Source organism: Vulpes lagopus, chromosome 5, assembly GCF_018345385.1.
Source record: "Vulpes lagopus strain Blue_001 chromosome 5, ASM1834538v1, whole genome shotgun sequence".
Classification (NCBI taxonomy): Eukaryota; Metazoa; Chordata; class Mammalia; order Carnivora; family Canidae; genus Vulpes; species Vulpes lagopus.
Genome location: NC_054828.1, coordinates 30,022,154 through 30,043,712, shown reverse-complemented (window position 1 = coordinate 30,043,712; position 21,559 = coordinate 30,022,154). Strand labels below are relative to the sequence as shown.

At 37.4% G+C, this 21,559-nt stretch overlaps 2 protein-coding genes and 1 non-coding gene across 7 annotated transcripts in view; 2 read left to right on the top strand and 1 right to left on the bottom strand.

Moving 5' to 3' along the window:
• PLEKHH2 (pleckstrin homology, MyTH4 and FERM domain containing H2) overlaps positions 1-21,559 on the bottom strand; it is a 112,486-nt gene that overhangs the window by 69,602 nt on the left and 21,325 nt on the right. For 4 of the 5 annotated variants that reach the window (XR_005987850.1, XM_041755509.1, XM_041755510.1 and 1 more), the window contains exons 3-7: positions 14,096-14,158; positions 4,939-5,088; positions 4,556-4,600; positions 3,610-3,693; positions 2,864-2,945 (exon numbers count right to left, since the gene is read on the bottom strand). Coding sequence is in view for 4 of the 5 variants with exons in the window: in XM_041755509.1 (XP_041611443.1) it covers positions 2,864-2,945; positions 3,610-3,693; positions 4,556-4,600; positions 4,939-5,088; positions 14,096-14,158 (424 nt within the window). In the remaining variant the exon portion in view is untranslated. The remainder of the gene's footprint in view (positions 1-2,863; positions 2,946-3,609; positions 3,694-4,555; positions 4,601-4,938; positions 5,089-14,095; positions 14,159-21,559) is intronic. The other variant, XM_041755508.1, reaches the window with a different exon arrangement.
• C1GALT1C1L (C1GALT1 specific chaperone 1 like) lies at positions 16,340-16,971 on the top strand. Its single transcript, XM_041755125.1, is given in 5 exon segments — positions 16,340-16,392; positions 16,394-16,451; positions 16,453-16,529; positions 16,531-16,706; positions 16,709-16,971. Coding segments are annotated over 5 exon segments (627 nt in total).
• LOC121492325 lies at positions 18,543-18,685 on the top strand. The gene has a single exon (XR_005988207.1). It is a non-coding gene; the product is annotated as a U4 spliceosomal RNA (small nuclear RNA).

Here is a 21,559-nt window from a genome sequence, read left to right as displayed (position 1 = left end):
CTTCTTTTTTAAAAGATTTATTTATTTATTCATGAGAGACACAGACTGAGAGAGAGAGGCAGAGACATAGTCAGAGGGAGAAGCAGGTTCCCCATAGGGAGCCTGATGTCAGACTCAATCCTGGATCCCGGGATCATGACCTGAGCCGAAGGCAGGCACCCAACCGTTGAGCCACAGGTTTCCCCCAAATTAAATTTTTAATTAACTCTGGGAAAACACCAAAGGAGTAAATTAAATAGCAGCTGATAACTGAATAGAGCATAAGAAAAATCTTTACACAGTATATTCCTTTAGGTGTATCTTTTACTATTTTTATGTTATCTCTCACAGAACTAATCCACAGTATTTTAATAATCATATATATGGATATACATTTTTAAAGTACTAAATTATATCTACATAATTGTACCTATTCTTCTCCAGCCTACGTCTAGGCTCCAAAGATTCATAATCCCTTAGTGTACAAGACCTAACAGACTGCCAATGAAGACTAGAATTGCAAGCTAAGAATATCAGATAAAATAACAGCCTTTCAGAGTGGACTTAGTACATTCAATTTATGTCAATGATTCCATATGTAAGTATGGAATTCTAGATCAACTGTGTGGATATTAATTTTTCATCATATAGGTGGAGGAAGTATGTGATATAAGAACTACATGGTTCCGGGCACATAGCTCCTAAAATCTTTGGAATTTCCTAAGTGGTAAAAGCGATAAAAGTATCTTATGTTTTCATAACTAGCCCTTTTCAACCACATCTGAGTTTATGTTGATGAGGTGATTTTTGGAAAGCCCCTAGACAGCCTCAGGGTGGGGGCTGGTTGCCAGGGGAACCAACCCTGTGGTTAGAGGACTGGAACTTTAGCCTCATCCTCCACCCCGCTACTTCTGAACTTAGGAGAAGGGAGAGTTGAAAACTGACTTAATCACCAAGGCTAATGATTTAGTCAGTCAAGCCTATATAATGGACTCTCCATAAAAACCCAAAAGGATAGGCTTCCAGTTCAGTGAATGTATGGAGGTGATGGGAGGGTGGTGTGCTCGGAGAGAGCATAGAAGCTCTGTGCCCCTTCTCCATACCTCACCCTCTGTATTGCTTCCATTTTGGCTGTTCCTGAGTTAGAGACTTTGTAATAAACCAAAAATCTAGTAAGTAAACTGTTTTGTTTTGTTTTTTAAAAATATTTTATTATTGGGACAGCCCTGGTGGCTCAGCGGTTTAGCACCGCCTTCAGTCCAGGGCCTGATCCCGGAGACCTGGGATCGAGTCCCATGTCAGGCTCCGGCATGGAGCCTGCTTCTCCCTCTGCCTGTGTCTCTGCCTCTCTCTCACTCTGTGTCTCTCATGAATAAATAAATAAAATCTTTAAAAATATATATTTTATTATTTATTCATGAGAGACACAGAGTGAGAGAGAGGCAGAGACACAGGCAGAGGGAGAAGCAGCCTCTCTGTGGGGAACCTGATGTGAGACTCAATCCCAGGACCCCAAGATCATGACCTGAGCCAAAGGCAGATGCTCAACAACCGAGCCACCCAGGTGCCCCTAGTAAGAAAATGTTTACCCGAGTTCTGTGGGCTGCTCTAGCAAATTATCAGTCGTGTGTGTGTGTGATGGAAACCTCTGATTTATAGCCAGTTGGCCAGAAGCAGGTTGAGAACTGATCATTACAACAGTGTTTGAAGCGGTGTATGAAGTTGTGATGGGGCGGGGGTAGCTTTGTGGGACCAAACTTGTAACCTGTGGAATCTGATGCCAACCTCAAGTAGATAATGTCAGAACTGAGTTAAATTTGAAAGGCAACCAGTCAGTGTCCTCTGGGAATTGGAGAATTGCTTTGTGTGGTAAAAACTCGCACATATCTGACATCCGAAGTATTGAGGAAAAAGGAAAACAGGAGCTTTTTCCTTTACAAAATGACAGCAATAAGTATGAACGTGCAGTAGACAAAATGCTCTCATGTGTCTTAAAATCAACAAACTATCATGAAACCAGGAAGGTACTACTACCATTACTTCACTGTTGTGTAAAAAAAAAAAATCTGAGAATATGACACAGTTATTAAACTGTAGGGCATTAAAGTTGACTTCAAAGTCTAAAAATAAATAAATAAATAATTAAAAAAAAAAAAGTCCATGCACTTTCTACCATGCCAGTATTTTTCCAATGCATTCTATGAAACCTCAGGGCTTTTTGGAACTGTCACAGTGGGTATAATAAGAGGCATGGGTAATGCTGAGCTGCAGAACTCTGGATCTGTCACACAAAACCACTTTCACCTGTTTTATCTCTTAAGCTTCTACAGGAAAATAAATACTGTTTTAAAAAGAGTTCTATTGCTAAATAAGCTTGAGAACTACTATAGTGGCCAAGATCTAAAAACCCTTGTCTTCAGCTCAGTATGCACTTGAGTTACTAAGTAAATCTCTACCTCTAACCCTATCACTCATTTTTAGGCTTTGATGCTGAAAAGAAAGTGACCCTAAGCATGGGAAAGTGCTAAGAGTTTATTATTCATATTACAAAATTCTGCTGAAAATATTCAGGCTGTAAGAATTTTACTCACTACTGATCACCACAATACAAGTGAAAATAGAAAATAAAATAACCGAGTTTTTTAAAGCAAACATACCTGAAATTAAACATTCAAATTACTGTTACCCCCTTTGGGTTATTTGCAATTGTCCAGCTGTGCTGTCTAATGTGAACATGTGGTTATTTGAATTAAAACCTACTCAAATTAAATAAAACCTAAAATTTAGTTCCTTGGTTGTGCGAGGCATATTTCAAGTGCTCAACAGCAAAATTCTATGTAGCCTAATAAACCCAACTAACCTGTCTTAGTCAAAATATTCATACCTTGTAGTTTTGACTGTATTGTTCTTATCTCTTCAGTTTGGTTTTGGTTGATCAAACGAAGATTTTGATTTTCTAATTCCAGCTGAAAAGATATAATGGTATCCTTTTATATAGGAATAACTTTTCTAACATGTGTTAGTAAATTATAATATTTTGAAGATGTTAATACCTAATTGCATGTAATCAAAATACAAAGAAATGATGAGCAAATATCAGATGAATTTATCATCTAGATAACTAGCCTAGATAGCCTAGATAATTATGGCTTTGATATTTATTTTTTCTAGAACTGAGAGTTTCAAATATTTTCAGCCTGTATGCCTTTCCCACTGTAAAATTATTTTAAACCAAATTATTTCATCATTTAATCTGCCATATAAACCAATGTGTACTTCTCAAGATACTGAACACATTAATCTTATGATATACACATATGTTCTATAATTATTTAAAATTAACTAATTAGAGCTAAAATAAACTAATGACTAATGAGAATGAGGCTACTTATACTACTTACTAGGAGTTTATCAGTATTTTTAATTGTAGAAATATACTGGACATAAAAATGAAAGCTACCTATCTCACATTTACCAAAAGACAGCAGCACCACCAACTGATCAGAATTTTGTTTCATTCAAATGATCAGATATTCTGATGGCTTATCTATTCAAAGGAAGTAAAAGGTAAAGAAAACACAAAATAAAAAAAAAAAAAAGAAAACACAAAATATAGAGAGCAATAAATACCTCATTTAATTTAAGTGTTACCCATTCTTTGATTTTAGCTGCTTTCTCTTCTATTATTTTAGCTTCTTGTATCCTTATTTGTTTCTGAAATAACATTAGCAGTGTATTTAGTTCAAACATAGGCTCATGGAAATGATTACCTCATAAACATTACATCTGGAAATGTTACATTGTAAATACAAAAGACAAATCCACTTAAAACCTGTTTCCAAGTAATACATCTACCTTCAAATTACCAAATAGGGTAAAAAATGAAAACCATGTCCAACAGATGTAATAATAAACGACAAAGGCATATATTGCAAATATTACTAGTTTTAACAACTGCTATCCTCTTTCTCTGAAAGATCATATACTGAAATCCACCCACTGAATTTATCAGCAAAATAAATGATTTCTGGAAATGATCTAGGGTTTAGAACAGTAGGAGAGGGGTCAACCAGGTTAGGGAAAGGAAAATCAGAATCTCTTCTGAAGATGATTCGTTTTCCCCTCAAACATAAGTTTTTATTTTTAATATATATTATTTTATTTTTACATGCAAATTTTTAAAGATCCAGAAAAAAAATTTTAAAAATGTAGCTCACATTTACCAACCTTAAAATGTGGTTATGCTCACAAAACTAAGAGAATGTGACTGTCATATAAATCACGGTGGGTGGGAGTTGGGAGGTGGTGAAAAGTTGGAAACCACTGACCTAAAGAAATACTGATCCTCTGAGAAATGAAAAAAAAAAAATGCTGATGATAAAAAACAATTTGACATATTTAATAATTTCATAATGGTCATATTTAAATGATGCCAAATGATAATTTAAGCAAATTACCTTAATGCAGATTTTTCCTAATAAAATTTTAAAATAAACTAAAAACTAACTTGATCTCAACAAAGTGGCTTAAAAACAGTGTATACATTTTTAAATAGGATTCACAGCATTCAACATACCTTTAAAACACAATGTTCCATAAATATTTCCAACACCCTAAAAATCTAAAGCAAAGAACTATTTTAAACATTTTACAGACAGAAATGCCTGCTGATAACCAAATGTTTTCAAGTTGACTACTACATTCAAACTCTAAAAAGTCTGAACATTAAGGAGCACAGTCGCATCCAGAAAGTGTTAGATATGGCCTTGGAATCACCCCGTCTTAAAGAGAATGCCATTTTACTTGTACCTTTCACCCTTAAATATGATTACACTCCATGAGTTGACCAAATAAGTGAGATTTCTGACCCAAATTTAGCAGTGTGGGCTCTCTCTTTTTAACCTTTGAGATTATGCACAATGCATGTATTTAGACTGTGATGATCAAATTCTTCCTAACCTGTTCTTCAAGCTGCAGTTCCAAGTTTTGAATGATGTCATCTTTTTCTTGTATGAGGGTCTCCAAATCTTGACACTTCTTATACAGCCTTGTCTCTGATTCACTGGTCTGAATATTAGCTGCTTTTAATTTCTCTTCCATAACTTGTACCTAAATTCAGAGGTTAGAAAATTAATAGTAGGCATGTATTTAATTTATCATAGTATTAAACATTTTACTTGAATGTGAAATAGATTCCTAAAAGGTATCATCATAAAAACAAAATATTGAACAGCATGTTTTAATAATTAATTATAAAGTCTGAAGACTAATCTATTTAACAAGTATAAAGTCTGGAGACTATTTTGCCAAGTAGTGTTACCTTTGAGGTACATAAGGGCACATAAGAGATTCTCAGAATTTTGCTACCATACAGAGTAATGTTCATTTTTTCTAGAACAATGATAATATGCAAAGTATTTCATGTGTGTATAAAATCAGAAAGCTTGTAGCCCTCATTTTTTACATTTAAATTAAATAGGAATATAAAGTAAAGAAGGTGATTAATGAGAAAAGATCTGATTGGATGACCCAGAAAAAAAACTGAACCTAGTTTTTCAACCTAGGTGAAAAACAGACAAATATACATGGAAAGGAAATGGAAAACAAAAGAACTTTAAAGCCCCAAATGATGGAATCACAAGAAATAAAAAAATGAGAATCAAGATATAGGTAGGAGAGTATGTTCAGTGAGGGTTTATTGATTCATTCATTTAACAAACATTCAGGGAATAGTTGCCAAGTGCCAGGCTCTGGGAAGACACTGGTGAATAAAATGGACCCCAAATCTTTGCCTGCATAGAAATTAGATTTTAGTGGGTGAGATAAATCACAAATATAATAAAGATGTAAAGATCATAGAGTATGCTACACAAGGAGATAAAGGCAGTGGGAAAAGTAGAGCAAGATAAAAGAGACCAGTGTGTGACCTGGGGTTGAGTGATGCTTTAATTTTAATATCTAAGGGCAGCCCTGGTGGCGCAGCAGTTTAGCATATGATCCTGGCACTCAGGATCAAGTCCCGTGTCAGGTTCCCTGCATGGAGCCTGCTTCTCCCTCTGCCTCTCTCTCTCTCTCTCTCTCTGTCTCTCTCTGTGTCTCTATGAATAAATAAATAAATAAATAAATAAATAAATAAATAAATAAATAAATAAATCTTTAAAAAAAATTTAATAACTAAGATACACTGGCTCTGCTTAGATGTTTTGCAAAACACATCTGGGCATATGAAGGAATGTATGAGATGTTAATGACAGGAAGAAAGAAAATAAAGTACTGGGCACTGTATATTAAGACTATTTCATAAACTCCAAACAGGTAAGAATGTAATTTTTGTAATGTTTTAGATTGTAGGGGGCAAAAAGGAAAAATATGCAAAAGCATTTGAGAAACTAACAATGATAATCAAGATGAAAAATCTTAAACTGTTAAAAACACTTCTGAAAAATCATGATGAATCCACTTAAAGTTCAAAAATACTTGACTAATGAGGGTTTCTAGAAGGAGAGTGTTAAGGTTAGTTTAGTTTAGTTTTGTTTTGTTTTTTTAAGATTCTATGTATCTATTCATGAGAAAAGGGGGGTGCGGGGCAGAGACACACAAGCAGAGGGAGAAGCAGGCTCCATGCAGGGAGCCTGACGTGAGACTCAATCCCAGGTCTCCAGGATCACGTCCTGGGCTGAAGGCGGAGCTAAACCGCTGAGCCAATCGGGCTCCCCATTGTTTTGTTTTTTTAACCATGAATATAAGATGTCATCCGTGGGTTCACTGTGGAAATGTAAAATCAACTCAGATGCCAAAGTATCCTACTTAAATACCACTCAGATGTCTGAAAACTATAAAAATAAAAGTAGATTTTCAAAAAACAGAAGAAAAACCCTGCATTCCACTATCCAGATGATAATTTTAAGTTATCTTAAGATTTGTGTTTTTTAACATAATATAGCAGTCTTTCTGCAGGAATGGCAAACCAGCAAAGGTCTATATCAGAAATGCTACCATGAAAAACAGCCAGAGGAGGACAGAAAGCTGGACAATAAATACCAAGGATCATCCTTAAAATGGCATAGCCAGTTCCACACAGGACATTCTATAGCTGTGGAAACAGAGAGAGAAGAGCAGAGACTAAGTTCAAAATGGTAGTTCTTCAGGGACAGAGATGACAAACCTGCAGGGGAGCAGAATATGTCACCCCAAAATATGCCAAACCTGCAGGGGAGCAGAATATGTCACCCTAAAATATGCCACTTCAGGATACTTATTATTTTGAACTAAAGTTACCTAAGAAACAGTTGGTATAAAAACACTCCGACTCCGACCTTCTTTTGTCCCCCTGAAAGCTGGAAATAAATCCCTCTCCTGTATCAGGAGGGAAGAAGTCATCCTTATCACCAAAGCTGGTTAGGGAATTTAGGGCTGAGAAGGCTGTATAGACAAGCCTTGTTACTTCTTCATTAATTTACTACCTCAAGCCTAAACCTCTTTGTCTTGCCAATTTTTCACAAATGTATTGTATAGTTGCTTGCTACAGTCACTTCTTTGAATTGTGTATTTTTATGGAGCTCCATATGTATGAAATTAAACTTGTTTTTTTCCTGTTAATGTCTTATGCCAATTTAATTATTAGACGAGCCAAAGAACTTAGAAGGGAAGAAATTTTTCTACCCCTACAAACCTCAAGAAAAGAAACTAAGCAAGAATATAAATAAATATTACCAGATCTACACCTATAGTCACCTTTAATTAAGTTGGAGCAAGCCACCCTACAAACATTGGGCTGCCCCATAAAATTGTCCTATTAATGCTTAGGAAAGGTCTACAGTTCTAGAAAACTATGATTTTGGAGTACTTTTTTTTTTTCTTTTTTAAGATTTTATTTAGTGTACCTGGTGGCTCATCTGGTTGAGCATCTGCCTTGGGCTCAGGGCATGATCCTGGGGTCCTGGGATCATGCCTGCATCCCTGCTCTGTGAGGAGCTTGTTTCTCTCTCTCCCTCTGCCTGCTGCTTGTGCACTCTCTCTGTCAAATAAATAATTAAAATCTTTTAAAAAGGACTTTATTAATTTATATGAGAGAGAGTGTGTGTGCATGGGGGAGAGGGGGAGAGGGAGAAAAAGAAGCAGACTCCCCACAGAACATGGAGCCCCACATAGGGCTCGATCCCAGGACTCTAGAATCATGGCCTGAGCTGAAGGCTGATGCCTTAACTGACTGAGCTTCCCAGTCGGTACTCCAGATTTGGGAGTACTCTTATCCCCTGAAAAGTATGTACAATTTAAAAGGTGTTCTCATTTTATGAGTGAATGAATGCTACTGTCAGAGCTCCTTGGATGCATCTTTGCCAGGTACAACTGTTTAATCTGACCATTACTTTTAGCTAAACAAAACTTTCCTAAGTAAGAAAACTACTGGCAAAAATGTCAAAATATCTCAGGAAGAGAGATCACAAAGTAGCTATGGGCAATCTACTTGCCAGCTGGTCCTGTTAGGACCAAAGTTCCACAGGATTCACCAGCTTTCCTTTGTAATTAATATGAATAATAAGTCCATAGGAAAGATAAGAGACCTACAGAAAAACCAAGCAGCCTTTACAAATAAGAAAATAAAAAAATCTCACTACAGAAAAATAGTCCAGTTCTTTCTCTATTCATTTAACCCAAACCATGTATGAATTTTAACTTCTCAGAGACCAATAACAAACATCTACAAATTCAAATTGCTCATTAAAGAAACCTTTGTGATCACCTATATATGGATATTCACTTTGCACTTTTAGGCTACCTTTCTCCTTTTCTTCCAGGAGATCTTCTGGTTGCATCCACACACCTTAGCACATTCCTCAGCAGTTCCCCAAAACCTTTTCTGCTTCTGAGGTCTCTAAGCTATTCTGCAGTAAAAGATTAACTCAGCAGACGTGGGGGTGCTCAAATCCTGCACATTCCAAAAAAAAAAAGAACTGGTGCTTGACTAGCTCCTGGAAGAAATAACCTCTGAGCCGCTGTTACTATCCTCCCTAATGAGACTATATATCCAAGATACTGGACCACACCAGATAGTTTATGCCAATGATACGATTCATGGTGAACGCCTCTTTATTTATTCATTTTTAAATTCACCTAGGGTCCTGAGCCATACCATATCAGCTTGACCTGTGCAAGGTTGGAGACTGGGTAGTTAAGGTCAGTCACCCGTGCATTCCATGCCTATAAGACTGACACCACCACCCTCGCTCCCTGCCAATAAAAATTCTGCACACCAAGTCTCAGGTGAACTTTCCTGTTTGTCAATATTTTGTGTGTTGTTACATATCACTGATGGGAGAATCAACTGCATCCCTGTGTAACTCCAGTGCAAGAGGACAACTGAAAGCTCATGTCTGGTTTCTCCTGGACTCTGTGCATTCTTCCTTTTAATCTGCATCCTTTCGCTATAATAAACCATAACCGTAAGTATAACAGCTTTTCTGAGTTTTGTGAGTCCTTCTGGTGAATCAACAAACCTTGAGTGTAGTCTTGAGGACACTGACACAATTCCCAGGGCTGTTTTCCATTTTCCTGCCCACACTGAAGCAAGCAGGAGCTGCAAATATTGTTCTATTGTAATTACCTTACCAGTATATTTCCTTCTTCCCATTTCTAACCTCACCCCTCCCTACCCCATCACATGTAATTAAGATGTGACTATTTTTTTTGAGGAAGGGGTTGAAAGTTTCTATTTCTCTATACACGCAATCCTATGACAAAAAAACCTGAGCATTCCAAAATAGAATGAAGAGAGGAATTATAAGGGTATTTTGAATCCCAGACCATTTACCAGTTATTTAAAACATACTGCAAATTAATTAATTATTCTAATCACATCTTAAAACACAATTATTTTGGAAACAGTGCTCCTGAATTTATGCAGTAAGCCAGAACCATTCGCACTGAAGGTAAAAAGGAAAGCACTGGATAAAGTACATTTTCATGTAATGAAGTAAATCATTACAAGGTCCTGGATATTAGTGTGACCAAGTAGTTGTCACTTATTAAAAACCACAAGTGACTTGGAATCTAAGAACCAACCTCACAGAAAGGTTAGTCCACATATTACAATGGTCAGAGAAAACTTTAAAATCCAGCTGCTACCAAGTTTGCAGCAAACACAGGCAAGGGATTGAAATGAGAAGAATGAAAACACGAATTTCCATATAGGAAATTATTGTACCCCTTTTTGATTAGCATAAAAGAGTGTAATAGATTGGAATATACACCTAATCAGATACGTAAGAATGAATCCTGTGTATCAATATCTTTCACATGTGCAATTTGCTGTTTTTCTGTCTCACAGGAATACTCATAAGTAATATGAGATTGACTGGCACATACTGCTTTCCAAACTTTGAACAACTACAATAAAAATGTCCTATAGCAATAAGTATAATGATTGCCAAGATTTCTCTGGAAAAACATATGATTTCTTTTCTACAGCCAATTCATTTAATGGTTGTACAGGTAAGGTAATGCGACTCATTAAAAACAAAGGGAAAAAGGAACAAAGCTGAAGTGCAGAGTTGAGATGGTTTCAGCTGACTACTGCTTTTAGCAGTGAAATGTTCCTTTTTGGTTAATATAAATACAGTTTAAGTATTAGGATATGACTCAATGACAAAGGATAAGCTGAATTTAAGCAGCATAAGCACGAAATAGGGCACAATCCCATAGAAACGTGAAAGATAGCAAAGGACGTGGTTACTCTATGTTAAAACATTTACTTTGTCTTGGCAAGGCAAAAAAAGGTAATATAATCAGTGCATGAAAATTCATTTGCTCTCTTTATATTTCCTGTAAACTCTTAGAATCATTATGTACGTAATATGGTGAATGAGAATTTATATAATGTATAATATATAATGTATATAATGTATATAATATATAACAAATAATGTACAATATGTGCAATATGTATATAACATATAATGCAATATAATGTATCATTATATAAGGAAAAAATCCCTTCTGAAGCATAACAAAATAAGTACTGAATAAATTTGAAGTGTTGAGACAAAAACAAATATCTATAGATATGCCAAATTATATAGAAATTTTGAGAGGTTTACAATTCTCACTCTTTATTGGAGGAAGGTTTGATTTAAGGACACTTAGCCAATCATGGTGTCTTTTTCTTTAAATTGTAGCATAGAATTAAATAAGTTTACACCTGATATCCTCAAAAGACAACCTCAAACAAGAAATTCTTCCTGTTAGCTTATCAAGATCTGTAGTTGGCCTCTAACAACTACAAATGGTCATGGCTTACTTCTCTCAAATTAGGAATGGGGATTCATTTTTTGCTCTTAAGATCTAATGAATCACAGAAGAAAACCCTAAGAATCACAAATAAGTAAGATACTTATTTTAATTTTCAGAGCTAAACAAATATGCTGCACATATAAATTTAGAATTTTAATTTAAGAAAAGGCAAAATAAAACTGTCCTGTTTCTTTTTTTCCTACACTATGAGGCATTAAAGGAAAGAAAGAAAGAAAGAAAGAAAGAAAGAAAGAAAGAAAGAAGAGAGAGAGAGAGAGAGAGAGAAAGAAAGAAAGAAAGAAAAAGAAAGAAAGAAAGAAAGAAAGAAAGAAAGAAAGAAAAAAGAAAAGAAAAGAAAAGAAAAGAAAAGAAAAGAAAAGAATAGAAAACAGAGAGAGAGACAACCACGGGTATGAAGGTAAAAAGAGAAGTCACCAAGAAAGGATGAAGTCAGAAAAGGAAAGATAAAGAGGGAGATAAGAGAGAGAGGCAGGAGGCACCTGGGTGGCTCAGTCAGTTAAGCATCTGCCTTCAGCTCAGATCATGATCTTAGGGTTCTGGGATGGAGCCCTGCATCGGGCTCTCTGCTCAGCAGGGAGTCTGCCTCTCCCTTTCATTCTCCCTCTGTTCTCTCTCTCTCTCTCTCTCTCTCTCTCTCAAATAAATAAATAAAGACTTTATAAAAAAGGGACAGAGAGAGAAAGAGAGGTACACACTGCTGAATATGTGCTGCTAGCTGTGGAATTAAACAGGGACATAGATAACAAGGTCCACAATAGACAAAGACAAAGACATTTAATATAGAATGGCAGGGAGTGACATAAACATGAGAGTCTTTCATAGGATATAAGTGACCTTTTCTGAGTTTACTGTTAATCATTGGATTTTTATTGCTATAAGAGGAAATACTACTATTTGGTCTTATCAGCTAAAGAATATAAAAAAACAAGCACAGCATAGATCTTTAGCAGCATAAGCACGAATTACTACTACTCCTACTTCTCTCAATATCTAAATTTGAGGTTTTAAAGAATTACTGGTGTGATGATGGTACTATAGTTATGATTTTTAAATCTTTATTTTCAGATTAGTTGCTGAAATACTCATGGTGAAATGATACGATGTCTAGAATTTGCTTCAAAATAACCTGGTGTGGGGGTGGAGAAGAATAAAGTGGATAGAGGTATAGATTATCTGGGATGCCTGGGTGGCTCAATGGTTGGGCACCTGCTTTTGGCCCAGGTCATGATCCTGGGAACTGGGATTGAGTCCCACATCAGGCTTGCTGCGAGGAGCCTACTTCTCCCTCTATGTGTCTGCCTCTCTCTCTCTCTCTCTCTCTCTCATTCTCTCTCTCATGAATAAATATATAAATCTTAAAAAAAAAAAAGAGGTATAGATTATCATTGAGTTGACTAATTGTGAAAGCTGGTGATGGGGGTTCATTTTACCCTTTTCTCTATTCTTACACTGGTTGAAATTTGGTATAATAAAATTTTAGGACTGTCTTTTAAGCATAATTTAGAAAGTCAAGGATTAGGTTAGATTGGATTTGTTTAGAAATTTATCAGGCCACTAAATCAATCTACTTATAAAATTAAATCTTATAAGTGAGGGACCCCTGGGTGGCTCAGTGGTTGAATATCTGCCTTCGGCTCAGGGCGTGATCCTAGGATCCAGGATTGAATCCCACATCAGGCTCCTTGCAGGAAGCCTGCTTGTCCCTCTGCCTATGTCTCCGCCTCTCTCTCTCTCTCTCTCTCCCTTTCTCTCTCTGTGTCTCTCATGAATAAATAAGCAAAAATCTTTTTGCAAAAATCTTATAGGTGAAAACAAGATTTAGTAGTTCTTAAGTTGAAGGGAAGAAATGTGACAAATGTAGAGCAAGTATAAGAAATTTAACACACATTTCTTGGAAAAAATAATAATTTTGAAAATCCTGACTTGCCTGAATCTGACAAAGATCTTTTCATAAAATGCAAAGCTACAGATTGAGGATCATTGGACAAACTTTAAGGCTGGTGGGCTCATCCAAAACACTCATTTTAATGTTGGCAAGGCCCAGATAGGGTTAAGTGACTTATCAAAGGTCTGACTTTTCTCCCACATGTCTATTAATACTGAGAATAAATTTTTGTATATAATTTTCCTAATACAACTCTAAGCATTTTTCTATATTAGTGTATCTTTTATAATAATTATTTTAATGGATGTTTAATATTTCATGGAATAAGCATAGTTCACTTATTCATTCTCTTCTAATTTGGTATCCATATTATTTTCAACTCCTTATTTCTATAAAGGACACTGCTATGAACATATTTATATTCAAAACATCATTATGGTCAGTACTGCCATAAAAATAATATTTGATTTTTTCAGAAGCTAAAACCTTCTAACGGAAGCATTTTCTTCCTGTGAAAATTTATTAAGGGGCAAAATCAAGTTAGATCCTCCACTTTCTCTAACGATCCAGCTCACAGAATAGTCAGAGTGATAGAGAAGGGTTGAAGACTATTTTGAGAATTGTTTTGGGCAAAACAAGGCTTACATTGGTAGAGAGAGAGAAAAAAAAAATTAAGATTTTATTTATTTATTTATTTATTTATTTATTTATTTATTTGAGAGAAAGAGCAAGAGAGAGCATGAGCCAGGGGAGGGGCAGATGGAGAAGGAAATGCAGACTCCTTGCCAAGGGCGGAGCCCCTTGAGGGGCTTGATTCCAGAACCCAGAGATCATGACCTGAGCTGAAGTCAGACTGTTAACCAACTGAGCCACACAGGCACCTGAGAAAAAAAAATTTTTTTAACTAGAATTATACTCTACCTGTTGAAAAGCTTTTTCTGCTTGACGTTCAGCATCAATAACTTGTCTCTCAAGCTGTTGCATCTGTAAAGTGTGGAAAAACAGAGAAAATATAAAAGTTCCTATTTCTTACGAAAATAACTTAAAAATCTTGCAAGGCTATCAAATTCTTTTTTTTTTTCAAATTCTTTTAGAACAGTTAAAGTAGTTTAATGGATATGAATTACATACAATTTACGACACTAAAGACAAGAGCATATTTAAAAATTGACCAGGGGAAAAAAAAATTAAAAAAAAAAATTGACCAGGGGCCCCGGGTGGCTCAGGTCATGACCCCAGGACCCCAGGACCCAGCCTCAGGCTCCCCACTCGATGGGGAATCTGCTTCTCCCTCTCTCTCTCCCCCGGCCCATGCTCATTCCCACTATCTCTCTCAAATAAATAAAGTCTTTAAAAATGATCAAATAACATACTAAATATTTCATACTTTTAGCACAGTGTAATACATGCTACAAAAGTACTCATCCATAGAATTTTCTTCATTGAACCATAAATTACTGGACAAAACATATTAATAACAGTAATTTAAATCTAAAAGAACAGTAAGACCTCAAATGTCATTTTTGATTTGTGATCAAAAAGTCACAATAACACCAACAAGTGGTGTATTCTCAAAAGCTCCATAGGTGGTATGTTTAAATCAAAACTCTAGGGGATCCCTGGGTGGCTCAGTGGTTCAGCGCCTGCCTTTGGCCCAGGGCATGATCCTGGAGTCCTGGGATCGAGTCTTGCGTCAGGCTCCCTGCATGGAGACTGCTTTTCCCTCTGCCTGTGTCTCTGCTTCTCTCTCTGTGTCTCTCATGAATAAATAAATAAAATCTTAAAAAAAAATAAATCAAAACTCTAAGTAGTTTGAATTCTTATTTATTGTAGTAGAGTAGAAAAGAGATTCTGATTTCACACACACACGTCCTCAAAAGCGTACGGCACAGGAATAAAAAAAATTAGTTTTCTTTTAAAGTTCTATAGAGAATAAAAACTTTGGAGATTTATTTATCTTTTTTTTATTTTTTTATTTATTTTATTTATTTATTTTTTTTATTTATGATAGTCACAGAGAGAGAGAGAGAGAGGCAGAGACACAGGCAGAGGGAGAAGCAGGCTCCATGCACCGGGAGACCGACGTGGGATTCGATCCCGGGTCTCCAGGATCGCTCCCTGGGCCAAAGGCAGGCGCCAAACCGCTGCGCCACCCAGGGATCCCTATTTATCTTTTTTTTTAAAAAAGATTTTATTTATTTACTTATAAGAAACACAGTGACATAGACAGAGGGAGAAACAGACTCCCCACAGGGAGACTGGTGGGGGACTCAATCCTAAGACCCCAGGATTGAGTCCCCCACAAGACGACCTGAGCCAAAGGCAGATGCTCAACCACTGAGCCACCCAGATATTTAAAGCAAAATACTAAAGTGACTATTAAAATAAATAAATAAATAAATAAATAAATAAATAAATAAATAAATAAAGTGACGATTATAAGTAAAACAAAGAAAAGCCTTAAAAAGAATCTGATGCAAATTAACATAAGAGATGTGTACCAGGTACTAAATACACAACTATGATGTAAACCTCAATTTTATGTTCTTTTTTCTGACTGTTGAAATATGATCAACACTAGAGCCATCTGTCGCTGGATCTTTGCTCATTTTCAGTCTCACTGCTGGTTAGTCTCCAGAACTCCTACCGCATCTCAAACTCTAGGGCATCCCAGGTACCACCCCGACGGCGGACACGCCCAGCTCCAGCCCCGCCCCCTTCTCGAAACCACAGAGAAGCGGCCTCCCGCGGCCAGAGCAGCCCAGCCAGGAGGGCGGCCATAGCTGCGGGCCACGTGGGCTGCAGGGACCTGACCCAGGCAGCGTTTGACTCGCGCTGACTTAATGCCTAAAGGAGGGTTTCTGCTGTGGCTGTGTTTTTTTGTTTTGTTTTGTTTTGTTTTTGTTTTTACTAGTATGGTGCTTGGGAGCACTTAGTGTGTTTTGATAACTATGTGGCCACTTAACATTCAACAGAGGTAACCACCACGATCACCATCACCTTTGCCCACCAAACAGAAAAACAGGATGCAACGCATGGATCTTAATGACACTATTCGTGTTGACCGTTATCAGCCTTGGAGAATCCGAGATGACCGTTACTAGGCTGTCCTGAACCTGCACCAAGCTCTAACACAACAGAGCCCTACACTGCTCAAAATGATAGATGGTTAATATTTTTAAAAATGACATGTGGTTAGAGATAAGGCCAACTTACAAATGTCTTTGAAAAGCGTGGCGACAACTACAACTGGTTCTTTCTTGCACATCCCACTACGTTTTGCTGTCATTGACAATTCAGTGTATCTGTCGTTTACTAGGGCTTTAACATGACCTTTCTATATGGGCCACACTATAACATGGCAACCTCCAAAACCTGGCTGTGGAAGGAGAAATTGTCAAGTCTAGAGTCTGAGACAGCCTTCTCAGTAAGTCTGAGAAGTGTGCAGATTGAAGTGTGATTTGGAAATCATCTGAAGACATTTGGCTGGTGGTCAGCCTCAAATAAGCTGGAGTTCTTGCAGAAAATGCGGAGGCTTCTAAGGAAGAGTTGTATTTAATACAAATCCATTTGCACATCTTATTCAAGAGACAATGTGTAATAACCCTCAGCAAGTAGTGGAAGGCTGCTGTTTAGGTATGGCTATTACTTTTAATGGGCCAACTCCCAGAAAGGCGATAGTAATGATGTATGGTGTACACTGGCTCAGGGCATTCATTATTTCAACAGTATACTGGTTTTTTTTTTTTTTTTTTTTTTTTTTTTTTTGGCTTCCAGATGGTTCAGAATATGACTGAGGGCTGAGGGATAATAGAATTGTGCTGTCCAGAAGCACTTAAAATGTGAATCTACTTGCAATGTGAATTGAGATATGCAAGTGTAAGGACACCTGGGTGGTGCAGTGGTTGAACCTCTGCCTTTGGCTCAGGGCATGATCCCAGGGTCTGGGGTTCAAGTCCCACATCGGGCTCCCTGTGAGGAGCCTGCTTCTCCCTCTGCCTACGTCTCTGCCCCTCTCTCTCTCTGTCTCCCATGAGTAAATAAATAAAATCTTTAAAAAAAAAGAGAGAGATATATGTATAAAGTACACACTTAACTCAATAATACATATGTTATTTGAAAACCTAATATGAAAAGTATAAACCATCTCAGTAATTTTTATGTTGACTAACATTGAAATATTTTAATATGTTGCATTAAATATAAAATTGTTTTTTATTTTATTAATTTGTTTAATAGAAAAGTTTAAACTACATGTGTGTCTGTATTACATTTCTATTGAATAACAAAGTGTGAAACATTCCATTGTTATCATACCTGGCCATTTAACTTCCTGTCCACATAGCAGCATTTTTTAAGACAGTTTATTGCAGGGATCTAGCTTCTAGAAGAGGTTTCAAATATTTGAGTGTATAAATAGATATTTCCTGAGTGTATTCTCTGGACCCCATATCATCTTGAATTTTTGTGAAAATATTTCAAATGTTTAATAAGCCAATACTGTTGTCTAAAAGCATTTTATTGAATTACTGTATAGACTGTGGCACTACATATAAGCCATTGGACAGGCACTGTCTCCTGTCTAGGATGTTCTTTAAACCAAAAAAAGAAAAAAAAAAGAAAACAACTGGCAGACACATGCCAACACGACATTCCTCCACTACTGACAATATGCTGATAAGCGCCACCTCTACAATGTCACTTTATATTATTAGGGAAAATTTGCACCTGTAGAGACTTAACCTCAATTTTGAATATTGTTAAGGTTGCCAGGAAAATCCACAAATTGCTGATCTGTAAAATTTTGCTGGTAAAAAAAAAAAAAAAAAAAAAAGATTATCGACACATCTATTATAATGGCCGAAATCCAGAACACTGACAACACCAAATGTTGGTGGGGACACGAAGAAACAGGAACTCTCATTCATTACTCATGGGAATGCAAGATGGTGCAGCCTATTTGGAAGGCAGTACTCTTACTATTGATCTAGCAATCACACTCCTTGGTATTTATCCAAAGGAGTTGAAAACTTATGCCAACACAAAACCTTGCATACAGATGTTCACGTCAGCTTTATTCATAACTGCCAAAACTTGGAAGCAATCAAGATGCCCTTCAGTAGTGAATGGATAAATAAACCATAGTACATCCAGACAGTGACATATTATTTAGCATTAAGAGGAAATAGCTATAAAGCCATGAAAAAACACGGAGGGAATTAAATGCATATTATTAAATGAAAGAAGCCAATTTGAAAAGACTGCATATTGTATGATTCCAATTGAGGTGAGGGGATAAATAAATAAACAGGGCACAGAAGCTTTTCAGGGCAGTAAACTGTAGGATAACATAATGATGGATACATGTAGCTTTGCGCAGTGGCAGTATCGTAGCCAATGAGGTTTATCCGAGGCGCCATTATTGCTAAATGATGGATACATGTCACTATACATTTGTCTAAATCCATGGAACGTACACAAAGAGTGAAACTATAGACTCTGGGTTTTTATAATGTGTCAGTGTAAGTTTGATGGGGTAACACAGGGCTAGCTGAGGACAAAGCACGAGCCCGGGGCAGCACACTGACAAGTCCTTGAAACAGGCAAAGGGACATTCCTCTATGGACTCAACTGCCTCGATGTTAATATTTTGCTAAGGGCAAACGGCAATCTTAGCCCGACCCCCAGGGTCCTGTAAGTTTACTTTAACATATTAAAATTCCTTTAGAAATTTCCTTTATGTCTATCCCCCAAGATACATGTTGGCAATCATCCCCCAAGCACATGGCCCACAAATATACATCTGAAAGGTCTCAGGACTCAGGTTTTATTAGACAGTAACAAGTGACCTTTTCCAAACAATAGCTAGCCCCCTCAAGGTTCTGGAAAACTTGCTTCCAAATTCCTTAGAGAGTAGGCTATCCTCAAACCCCTCCCAACTCCCATGTATAGAATCAGCCAACCCTCACAGGTCCCGGTGCAGCAGCTCTTCGTGCCCACAGGTCCTGTCCTCTTGCTTTATAAAACCACCATTTTGCACCAAAGACATCTCAAGAATTTTCTTGGTCGTCGGCTCTGGACCTCACCCCACCAAATCTCACCTATATTCCAAAACTTCATCAGGTTCATCCGTTGTACCACTCTGGTGGGGGATGTTGGTAATGAGGAAAGCTATATAGAAGATTTCTGTAGCACCCAATATTTTGTGTGTGAACCTTAAACTGCTCTAAAAAATAAAGTCTTGGGGGATCCCTGGGTGGCTCAGCGGTTTGGCCCCTGCCTTTGGCTCAGGGCACGATCCTGGAGTCCCGGGATCAAGTCCCACATCGGGCTCCCCGGTATGGAGCCTGCTTCTCCCTCCTCCTGTGTCTCTGCCTCTCTTTCTCTTTCTCTCTATCATAAATAAATAAATAAATCTTTTAAAAAATAAATAAATAAAAAATAAATAAATAAAAAATAAAGTCTTAAAAGACTGAATAGTTTCTTAAAAGGATTGTTATGGTCTGAATGTTTATGTGCCCCCCCCCCAAATTCACATTAGAATCTTAATGTCCAATGTGATGGTAATTAGGTCCTGAGGATGAGAGTCTCAGGAATAGGATTAGTGCTTTTATAATAGAGATCCTACAGAGCTTCTTCTGCCAAGTGAAAATACAAGTCTATGACCCAGAACCTGACCTTGCTGGCACCCTGATCTCAGAATTCCAGCCTCCAGAATTGTGAGAAATAAATTTCTATTGTTCATAAGCTACACAGTCTGTCATATTTTGTTACAGCAGCACAAATGGACCAAGACAGAAATTGGCACTGAGAGTAGAGTGCTGCTGTAACGAATACCTAAAAATGTGGAAGTGATTTTGGAATTGGGTAATTGGTAAAAAGCAGAAGAATTTTGGGGTGCATGGTAGGAAAAAACCTACATTGCCATGAACAGACCATTTAACACAATTCTGGTGAGAATTCAGAGGCAAACAGGAATGCAGAAGAGAAAGTCTCAGTCTTCTTAGAGAATACCTAAGTGGTTGTTAACAGTGTTAGTAGAAATATATGATGATGGTAAAGGCCGTTCTGTTGAGGTCTCAGATGGAAATGAGAAACATGCTATTGGAAACGAGAGGAAAAGTGATCCCTGTTATAAAGCAGCAAAGAGCTTCACTTAATTAGATTTTCCTCTTGGTGTTTTGTAGAACTTGTGAGCAATGAAATTGAATATTTGACTGAGGAAATTTCTAAGCTAAAGTGTTGAAGGAGTGGCCTAACTCTTCTTGAATGCTTACAGTAAAATATGAGAAGAGAAATGATTTAAAGATAGATTGTCAGTCAAAAAAAAAAAAAAAAAAGATAGATTGTCAGTCAAAGAGGAAGTAGAGCCTAAAAATCTAGATACTGGGACGCCTGGGTGGTTCAGTGGTTTAGTGCCTGCCTTTGGCCCAGGGCATGATCCTGGGGTCCCAGGGTCGAGTCCTGCATCAGGCTCCCTGTGTGGAGTCTGCTCCTCCCTCTGCCTGTGTCTCTGCTTCTCTGTGTGTGTGTGTGTGTGTGTGTGTCATGAATAAATAAATAAAATCTTTAAAAATAATAATAATAATAATAAATAAATAAATAAAAATCTAGATACTTTTCAGCATATCCGTATTGGAAGAAATGGGAAAGCCTGTTCAGGAGAGGCCAGGGTGTGGCCAAACCACCTTTCCATTAAGGAGTCAGTAGGGATTTGAACCACAAAGTTAGGTAGCAACCAAAGAAGGAAAAATCCATATGAACTAAAGAGGAAGGAATGAGGCTGGCTGTTGGACTTGGATTTTACAGGATGGGATCTTAGAGCTATGGTTGTGATACTGGGATATTCTTCAAGACATGAAGGAAGGACCCTAAATGCAATTCAGAAATCATCAGAGCTGCCTCCTCAGTTTCTCAAGGCCAAGGCAGGGCATTTCCTGAGTTTTAACCAGCCATACAACCTCTACCCAAACCAAAGTGGAGCCGCCCAAATCCAAGGGGGCAGGGTGGCAACCATGCCCAGGAGACCCATGGGGGCATGGCTATCTCCACCTAGATTTGGAAGGATAAAGCCACCTAATGCTGTGGGCATACAACCCAAGAACAGGGCCACCTTAGGGGCAAGGCCACCAGAGAGCCCCAACCAGGCCAATTCCCACTGAAGCCATGAGGGTGGGGCCACCCCTAGAATCCCAGATTGGTAAAGCCATCAGTGCACAACTTGAATCCATAAGAGTTGCCCTGCAAAGCCATGGAGTTGCAAATGCCCCTGAGTGTCCAGAAGGTGAGACCTTTCCTCCCCTCCAATTGGTCCAAAAGGTAGGACCTCCATCCCAGAGGGCTGAACATCTAGTTAAAGAAGATTATTCTCAAGCTTTAATATTT